The sequence below is a fragment of the Sphaeroforma arctica genome (genome assembly GCF_001186125.1).
Source record: "Sphaeroforma arctica JP610 unplaced genomic scaffold supercont1.122, whole genome shotgun sequence".
Lineage (NCBI taxonomy): Eukaryota > Ichthyosporea > Ichthyophonida > Sphaeroforma > Sphaeroforma arctica.
Window position 1 is genome coordinate 97,553 of NW_014040436.1, and position 10,041 is coordinate 107,593.

A 10,041-nucleotide genomic window follows, 5' to 3' on the forward strand; every position below is an offset into this window, starting at 1 on the left:
ATATATATATATGTGTGTGTGTGTGGCTTACACACATGTATGTGTTATTATATATATAATATATATATATATATATATATATATACGTATATTTATATATATGCATGTATTTATGTATGTATATATATATATATATATATAATGTTTGTATGTATGTATATGCCGAAAATACTATCTTTTAGATTTCATTGTACGAACATGTTTAATAGACAATCCCTAATTGGGATTCCGCACAAGCTTCGGGTCTAAAATGGCATATATGTGATACTACCGAATACCAAAACCTTCCCCTGCTGCGTATGCGAAGCGCGCTGTATATGTATATGCTTTTAAACATGCACAAGGTTCACAGTAAGATTTATTTTATCCAAGTCAACGTATTTTCAACTGACACGGACTGTGGCTTCCCAAATCGACGAATGCTTAATTTTTCTAGCACGTCGCGCGAAGTCTGAAACATTCCAGACAGGTAATACGAAGTACGCACAGCATCATAATTACAGCAGCACCGCTATTTTAAACTTTGCTCTAGATACAGCAATAAGCGGACGCGAGCCACACAAGCATACTTGCCTACCCTGAGTGCGATGGGCGAGTTAAAAACTACAAATAGCTCTGACAAGCAGATATATCTACGTACTTGAACGACCGGTGAGACATAGTTTTGTATAAAGTCTCCGGCGTGGAGTACCGTAGAGGATGAATCAACCAGTAAATACAAACATATATATACATAAATATATATATATGCAATTTTGGCTTTGGATTCTCCGATCATTCACTGTTGCACGCGTGATAGCGTGCACAGGTAAAACTGAAAGAACCCGGCAAACACTATCCGTCGCCTTATATGAGGCAAAGCAGCATATATTTCCCTTTGAATACATTGTTCTACATACGGCTCTGTAAACTATTTCTTTATCCCAGAGAATACTCCATAGATGCACGAGGTTTGCTTTATTTTGGATTTTACCGCTGCTAACGACCGTACCGCCAGGTCTTGCGCCCTCGGTCACACTTTTCAAAAGCCTATCAACCACATACTAAGATCATATCGTATAAACATTACAACTACAGGGGAATATACATGCACGAAACAACCACCTTCAGTATTGTGCAACGATAGCCGTCAGGTGTGACGTTTTTAACGACATGTTACGGTCAAACCGCACAGTAGGCGAACAAAAAGACTTTGTTCGCACAGATGTGCGGCATGTCGACCAAATTCAGTCCAAATGCCTTCACTAAGCATCATGGGCTATCATTACGTAGGGACTTGAGGATTGCAAGTGTACCCTTCCAAAAAAAAACTTCAAACCAAAAGTAATCACAATACTCGCTCACCAAAGTTGTAGACATGCCAATTCGAGCCCTATACCTGATTCGTATACAGACTGATGATGCAAAGCACCAATTTTTGGCATTTGAATGCGAATACAAAACTACAGCCAAGTAGCTCTGCGTATGTACACATTCAGGAGTAGAAGACGTCAAAAACATGGTGACAGATTAACTGTGATTGTAACGGTCACAACAGATAATACAACAAACAAAAGCATACAGAACACAATTGTGATACACACAATTACTACAAAAAGAATATGTTGCATATCTAAAGAACGGTTGTGCCATGGGCAGGACACAGTCGTTGAGTAAGACTGCTCATTGATATAGTTTGATCCAAAAATTGGCACTTTCCCTAGCCTTCGGATGAGGTCTGAAGGTACTGAGTGTAATCAAACAAAACATAACATCATAAACACTAAAACAAAACACAAGTCTTATTCACACATACGTATAAACCGCCGCCAGCACTCTTTGGACTGGTATTTGAGAAGTAGACAAAATTTATGCAGGGATAAATACTTAATTTCATGTTTATTGATTGCAATGAAGTTGTACATTCTGTAGAATTTTTTCGAACAGACTAGAATTTTCTAGTTTTCGAGATAACAACTACTAAACTACAAATTTAGCAAATCCCAGGACAACAATAACATGAACTGATATTGTCGTTAAGTAGAGACTGCAATTTTATATTGTTTGAATGAAAATTATGCACTTCAATTGCCCAAGGGCTAAAGGTATAGAGTGTATCAAACACTTACAACCAGAAAAATATGATGGCTTACGCAAGACAAAAATAATAATATACCGTCCTAGCATAAAAATAGTATTGAAAATAACGATCAAGGAAAAAAAAGATATGAAACTCGAAATATTGAAAATGAATATGGAAGTTTATTAGTCCTACCGTAAAACTACCAACACATGAGAAAATGACGCGAGACAGTAACGCAACACAACTAGTAATAATAAACTATCGAAGCAGAAATATACATAACATCAGACAGTAACGCAACACAACTAGTAACAATAAACTATCAAAGCAGAAATACATATAACCTCAGGTGTGACGTTTTTAACGACATGTTACGGTCACACCACACGGAATGCAAACAAAAAGACTTTGTTTGCAAGTTTGCGCAGTATAGAGACCAGAATTCAGTCCAAATGCCTTCACAGAACATCATAGGTTATGCATACAAAACTATATAACAATCCGATTAATCGATCACTTGCATATAGGCGTGCCAAACGATGCAATGCAGAGTCGATACCAATTCACTGTTGTAAGTACCCACGAATGGAGTGTAAGAAAACAAAATCTGCAAAGCTTTCCAACAACTGTATCCAACAACATCGTGAACAGTGTCACATATTGCTGGTGCGAGTTAAAAGTCTGGAAATCGATGAAGAATCTCGTAAAAGACTCGTTGGTACGAATGAGTTAAAGTACATAAACTCAGGTAATAACATCATACTTGACACGCACATGTGTATAAGCAGCACACGATGAATAACAGAACATTGACACGACATATTCCGTAATTCTCAATCACACTACATGCCTATATAATTGCAGACCTATGCATACCATTTACGTTACCAAATCTCGCATATCATACATTTCATGCTCATGTCTTGGTATGTCGCATATGGTATGTAACAATACATATACACACATATATACACAGATTCATAAAGACAAAGCCAAACACAAACACGTGTATGTACATATTAATATATCTATATATATATATATATAAATGTATAATATATATACACACATATATACATAACATGCATAAATGCATATATATGTATATGTATATATATATTTACATATATACATATACATAATATATGTACGCGTATATTCTTAATTTAGCAGATCCCAGGACAACGATCTCATTGAACGGAAATCGTCGTTATGTAGAGATTGCACATTGATCTAGTTTGAATGAAAATTATGCTCTTCCATGGCCAATACAGGCTGAAAGGTATAGAGTGTATCAAACATATTCTGTCATCTTCACTTCATGACAATTTAACAGCATCGAATCACAACCTCCACAAAACAGCACCAACTAATACCATACAAATCAAAACTTTCAACGAGTGACTCACAGCCTCAAATATGTTCTTAGCAATCAATCCAGGAATGAACAGATGCAACGATTGCGTTTATTCGCGAGCTTACTGCTTGCTCTTAAGGAATCTCTTGACAATCTTCTGCTCCTCCACAAGGAAGGCACGAACGATGCTGCATACAACAAGAAACGTGAAAAGCGGGAATATTGAAACATGGTCAATTAACATCACTCGTGAGTTCTTTGAATCAGCGAAAATAGTAAGAGCCCGTCGAAATGTCGTACCTTGAAATAAAATATATACACAAATGCATCACTGCCAACACACAAACATACATAGACGTTTTTGTATACATAAACACTACAAATATGTTTAATGTATGTTGTATATATATATGTGTGTATTTGTATGTGTATGTGTATAGATATGTGCCTACACATAAATATATATACATCAATGTATATCTATATATATATATTATACACGTACACGTTCATGTTTGAATATTACATATACACAATATATATATATATACATAATACATATATGGATATTATATATATATATAATGTACATATACATATACATATACATATACACGTACATATATAAATACATACAAACATACATACACGTATAAATATATATATATATTATACATATATATAAATTTCGATTACATATAACAATGCCATTGAAAAATACTAATGTTGCTGATCTAAAGAACGATTGTGACACGGTAAAGACACAGCCGTTGAGTATGATAGCACTTTAATCTAGTTTGATCCATATACATTGGCACTTTCCCTAGCCTTCGTAAGAGGTCTCAAGGTACTGAGTGTTCTCAAACATAAACCACGAATACATACACTCATATACAGCAGTATTTTTAGAGCTCACAAGTCAAATCGACTTGAATTGATCGACTACTATACACCAACGAATCCTACTCAACCTATAACGGCGTCATGAAAATCATCGTTTCAAAACAAAATTGTACTTTCTAAAATCAATGACATTCGCACGCACAATGGAAGGCTAGCAAACTCGTAAGTACAGACTGCGGCCGGGCGCAATTGACCATACAGAATACTCGCATACACATAAATGCAAATGTGGGTACTTGAAAGTCTAGCAAAAGTTAAATACGACCATTATATACAATCGATTCAATTTTTTAGGGTCTGTCTAACTACCCAAACATTCAGACTTCACGCGTGCATACACATGACATACCGCTCACGCACACATGAGGCACAGCGTGAACCTCCATAGGCACGGGTAACGTGCTTCTTGGTCTTAGACATCTGCGCGTACTCTTTGGGGCGGCCAGTCTTGACACCCTGAAGAGCGGTTCCACAGTCTCCACATTTGGGAGAAGCGGCGGTCTTCTTCAAGTACTGGAAAGTAAGCTTACCTCCGGGCGTCTTGATACTATTGTTGGTGAGGATAATGTATGGTATAAATGATCTAGGCACTGCAGTCTATAATGCGGATCAGAAACTTACATCTATTACTCATCGATAACACATTGAACACTGGTCTTGGACCAGGGGATAACATACTTATTGCTATAAAACATTTGGCATACATCGAACGCCAATTTAAATATAGGATGACGAAGACGCGATACCGCACGCAATAGTGATTTGCATCATACTGTCTTGTAACATTCACAACAATGCTGCTTGTGTCGTATTGCTATTGCCGTTTATATAACGTACATTATATAGACAGAACCTCCAATAGATAGTAGTAATACGTAAGCTCTATATCGAACACCCACTCCTAAAGAGGGCTCAGATCTGTATGCATCCTGATAGCTAGCAAGCATTTAGGGTACAAGTGCACGGGATGTCATTCTACAGCTGAAAATTCATTGACATTGAGTTGTTGACGCTGCACTGGCCTCTCCATATTCATCACCATATATATGCTCCTATTTCCATCGTCGGGAGATGCTTTCATTTCGTATTTCTAACTTCTGTTTGAGTTCCCAATGCAGTTGCATGTGCTTATCCGTGTGCATTGCCATGTATAACTATGCAATCTGTAATTTTGCGATTCTGTGGGAGGGTATCTCAGTCACTTACATATTCACTTACATGCGCTTCTTGTTGGACGTTGTGTTATAAGACAAACGTCTTCGGTAGGTGCAACGCTGAACCATACTGCCTGCTTAGAGAGAAAGTAAAAGGATTCCCAATTTCTGTGTGCCCAAATGCTATATACATCCTTGTAGTATATTCAGCGTTAAATCATAGACGCACGCGGGTACCTTGTTTTTTTTTGTATTTTGGTTTTTTGAATTTAAGGTTTGTACATTCACGACTGTATTTGAAAGGCGATGTATTTTACATGTGGCATATGTGGCTGCAGAACTAAAAATAGAATAGCGTTCAGTATATTTATAGTGGCCATTTAAACAGAGCTGGCTTTTATACGCGTCTCTCCTTTTTTTCTTTTTTTTATTATGTATGTATGTATTACTATTATAATGTCACTACAGAAGCACACATTGTTCACATATCTAGAATTGATAGTATATACACCAGAAGGATCCCATGTTCTTTTAATATGGGACGCCTGTGGTTATAAAACGCAATCGCGATATAATATTAGTAATATCACTACAGAAGTACAGAGTATTCACATAAGGGTCTTGAAATACGGAATGGATAGTAACTGCGTATATTGGAATGCCTGCGGCTATATAACAGATTGACAAATATCGTATACTAATACTTTTCAATTGGCTGCAATATGTATACAATGGACTTGATGTCAACGCTATCGCATAAGCGAGGGTATCATCTGTGTTATATTTCATATTCAGAGGGCTGTGGTTTTTTATTCACGTGTATCAAGTACTTGATACCTTGCTGTCAACCCATCTTATCAGCATGCATACGTTTATAATTAGTTATATATATGTGTGCGTGTGTATGTATAAATATATCCTACTTATGTCAACATAAATCCATTATGTATATAGATATATATATATATATTGTGTATGTGTGACGTCATGCCAACATACATTTACACATATATGTATGTGTATACGTGTGTATGTATTTCTTTATATATATATGTGTGTATACGTATGTATTCATGTATCTTGATAAATTTATTCGATGTATGGGTGTTTGTTCGTGCGTGCACATCTGAATATCTTCCTTCATATATAAATATATGTGTATTGTGTGTTTGTTAGTGTGTGTGCACATGAATCGCGTCTTGTATGTACATCTAGTGTCGACTGCGAAAGATGAAAAATACTCTTTCAGGTTACGCGTGCGTATTCTTACCGTATTTTTCAGCTCTGGCGTGGAAGCTGATTATAGTAAGTAGGTCCTGAAATATGTATATACTTTACATTTATTATATTTATACAAATATATACGTTTGTGTGCATATTATGACGTTCTTTATCGATCCGGATTCGTATTTTTATCAATACACGAGTTCATATGTTTAAATTTTATCTTTTTGTATATATGTGTGTGCGTGTGTACGTATATAATGTATGCACAGGCGATTTTATTTATTCTATGTATGCATGTAGATGTGTATGTGGATACGAGGGATAACTCCATTGTTGCAGCTGAATAACCAGTGGATGGCTACTGTGCCGCATTGATATTGGGAGTGTGCAGAAAAGCCATCTAAATATACACACAGGTATCGGTGTGCTTGAATTAAAGTATACACTGAGGTTTATTTCTGATTTTAGGTCTTTCGTTATTGTATTACCCTCAATGACTCTGCGGGACCTCTGGTCGTTCTGTCACTTACTGTCGTTGTGTGCCGCTTCTGTTTCGCAGCCTTGACAACACAGTCTCACTATCTCGGGTAGCGGTTGGCGCTGTAGGCATCAACTGGTTCCTCTTCATGGGTACAAATAAAGTATTTCTAAAATATAAAGTTTGAATGTTATTGTTGCGCTCAATGGCCATTCGAACCCAGTTCTATCGGTTGATGCATACTCTTTATTCCGTGCAGATATAGGGGAATGTGTAGCTTGCTTTGCATACAACTTCATATGCAGATCCGCTTTCCTTTTTTAAACCAAAGCTGACTCCGATGTTTTATATCCATGTATAAGTTTGTCTTTGTTTGGCATATACACGAGCCTGATACACCAAACGTTCGCGAGTATTTGATTGCAGGCTCCTTTAGAACTTTTACAGCTACTCACCCAAGAAAATCTTGTTTTATCTCCAGCATATGTGCTTGAGTATAGTCGGGACTTTATACGTGGTTTGCATGACCTGAGTTGGTTATAGACCCGCAAGTTCATGTTAAACTTATTGCGGACAAAATATGTCTGCAACATTATAGTCAAACAATACCCACATTATTTATTATTTATGAGTGAATTTGATAACCTTCCAGTTGTGTATGGTGCAAATGACTTTATTGCTACACGCACAACAGAGGCAACTATGGTTATAACTAATCCCGCATATTGAGCTCTTCGCTTCTGTGTGAGCTTCATACTATGACGCTCTCGCACACTCACACGCAGCGGAGACATGTATGCATCCATGAGCACTTCAGCTGCCTTAGTACTAATTTTGTGTCCTCCATCAGGAAACCCCTGTGTCGTCGCTGAACACTGTTGTCATTGGTGCCGAATAAGCCACTAAACATCACTTACATACTTTCTGCACACTGTCAGAAAAGATGCATCACTGAACACCGCTGACCACCAATACCTGTTGTGCTTGATTGGATTCATCGACAATCTGACAGTACTCTCTTCGTATACTCTTGGGACAAGTAATCCCATACGCCAGTACAAGACGCCAGTACCAGGCCTACACAGACGCAAGCAATCTGGAGGACCTATTGCAACTACTTCCTAAACCCGTGCAATTATGCTATTTTTAGACGTGTGCTCGGTACTCTATACAGGACAACGAATACCAGCCTAACGGAGTATAACTATTGTGTACGTCCCAAACTATTACTCAGTTACCGAAATTGACATCACGCAAGGACATCTGCGTCGTTCGGAATCAATAAGATTATATTCCTGATTTGATAATTAACTACTGCCCTACATCGGCAGTATGATAGTGTATGCCGGTGAGTCTGCAGGATGACGAGGCCACAGAACATCCTCACACTACTACTACTTAGACCTTCACCGAAGAGCCCTGCAAAGATTTCCACGTCATAGATTCATGTGTTGATGTACATACATCACCGATTCACAGCATGTGTGTTGATGTATGCTGTTGAATGTATATACATCACTGACAATAAGCATATGTGTTGAGTTGCTAGAATTTCAGCTCACCACCAATTCTGTCCGAACAATCCGCTGCGCATTCCCAACTAAATTGACTTTCATATCCAAATCCCCTAGTTTTAAGCTACTACTATTATCAGCACCCGCTAAGAAGTTGTTGCTCGACTTCGACCGGCATAAAGCCGACAGGCGCTCTATACAAGTGCGTATAGACTTCGATTCCAGAAAAAAGAAGTATATTTCCTGGCTGAAGTGTATAGCAGCGAGTGAGCAGGTGACAATCCCTGCGAGATATCCGATTGACTCAGACACCTCAAATACGTCGACAGCCTTCGCAATTTCGATCGCAAAGCACACCACTATAGCTCCCACCCACACAAGGTTAATGAACGCTATCACCGCCAAGAGGATGCCAAACAAGCCAAGCCCAACAAATGCTAGCATTTGCCAACATAAGGGCACCGTGGCACCAGAGTTCTCGTCCTCCGATGTTAGACGAGTGTGTGTTAGGTTTCTGCCATGCACAGTGCCATTAATCTTTTTGTGCACAAGGTTTCGAGGAATATTGTTGCTTGACAGGCCCAACAGATTACTTGACTCCGACACACGCCGCAGTCCAGTGGGGGTGAGCCCGGGTTTCTGATGTTGAACTGACATTCTCGTCCGAAAGTGTCTATTTGATACTATTGAATTCGTGCAGGTGTAGTGTCCTAGATTGTGAGCGAGTATCCAAATGTTCGATAGGAATAGCTTGAAAACCTGACCACTCTATATGTAGGTTGCCCTTCTTGTACTCATATAGAATTAGAGAACACTTTGGAATTCGCCGTACATTTATATGTGAATCGTGTAAGGTTGAGACCCGTATATTCTGAACCGAGATGGGCTTAACTACTGTGAGATACTATAGTATAGTACATAGTTGTGTGACATAATTGTCGAATGCAGTCCTAATAGAAGCACATATACATATAGCAGATATGAATCATATGTTGGAAATGTGCACGCGCACTGAATAGCAATTTTTGTGGACTTCCGACTATCACGGAGAGTATACGTATTGCGTACCTTCAGGCACACGACGGTTAAAGAATAGGTATTGGTTGAATACCTGTTTTGGGAGGAGCTGTCGAATAGTATAGTGCAAGTCGGCACTGAACTTTCATCGGAGAGTAGTGATTGGGTCCACCAACTTCATAATGATAAGTTTGTCTAAAACTAAAATTAGAAATAGATGCTTGAATTTTGGGTGGGTGAAGTGGGGGACATCCTCAATTCGTTAAAAAAAAAGAGGTACATCGAAAAGTCTATTGTAAACGTTTATATACATATTTGATTCATAAATA

At 38.0% G+C, this 10,041-nt stretch overlaps 2 protein-coding genes across 2 annotated transcripts; both read right to left on the reverse strand.

Annotated features, from left to right (window-relative positions):
• Positions 1-2,019: 2,019 nt before the first annotated feature.
• On the reverse strand, positions 2,020-5,751 carry SARC_02667 (60S ribosomal protein L34-B). Its single transcript, XM_014303570.1, has 3 exons — positions 5,541-5,751; positions 4,672-4,869; positions 2,020-3,607 (listed from the first exon to the last, which is right to left on the reverse strand). The coding sequence occupies exons 1-3, from the start codon at positions 5,603-5,605 to the stop codon at positions 3,541-3,543; spliced, it is 330 nt and encodes a 109-aa protein (XP_014159045.1). The 5' UTR covers positions 5,606-5,751; the 3' UTR covers positions 2,020-3,540.
• Positions 5,752-6,905: 1,154 nt separating this feature from the next.
• SARC_02668 (hypothetical protein) lies at positions 6,906-9,641 on the reverse strand. Its single transcript, XM_014303571.1, has one exon. It carries the CDS (start codon positions 9,350-9,352, stop codon positions 8,735-8,737), a length of 618 nt encoding a protein of 205 aa, XP_014159046.1. The 5' UTR covers positions 9,353-9,641; the 3' UTR covers positions 6,906-8,734.
• Positions 9,642-10,041: the final 400 nt, after the last annotated feature.

What these genes read in the sequence shown, in the direction of transcription:
- SARC_02667 (XM_014303570.1), bottom strand. Translation starts at nt 5,605, where the DNA reads ATGGTTCAGCGTTGCACCTACCGAAGACGTTTGTCTTATAACACAACG. An exon ending in ACGTCCAACAAGAAGCGCAT is followed by an intron (nt 4,870 to 5,540) that starts GTAAGTGAATAT and finishes CACCAACAATAG; the next exon opens with TATCAAGACGCCCGGAGGTA. An exon ending in GCCTCATGTGTGCGTGAGCG is followed by an intron (nt 3,608 to 4,671) that starts GTATGTCATGTG and finishes TGTTGTATGCAG; the next exon opens with CATCGTTCGTGCCTTCCTTG.
- SARC_02668 (XM_014303571.1), bottom strand. Translation starts at nt 9,352, where the DNA reads ATGTCAGTTCAACATCAGAAACCCGGGCTCACCCCCACTGGACTGCGG.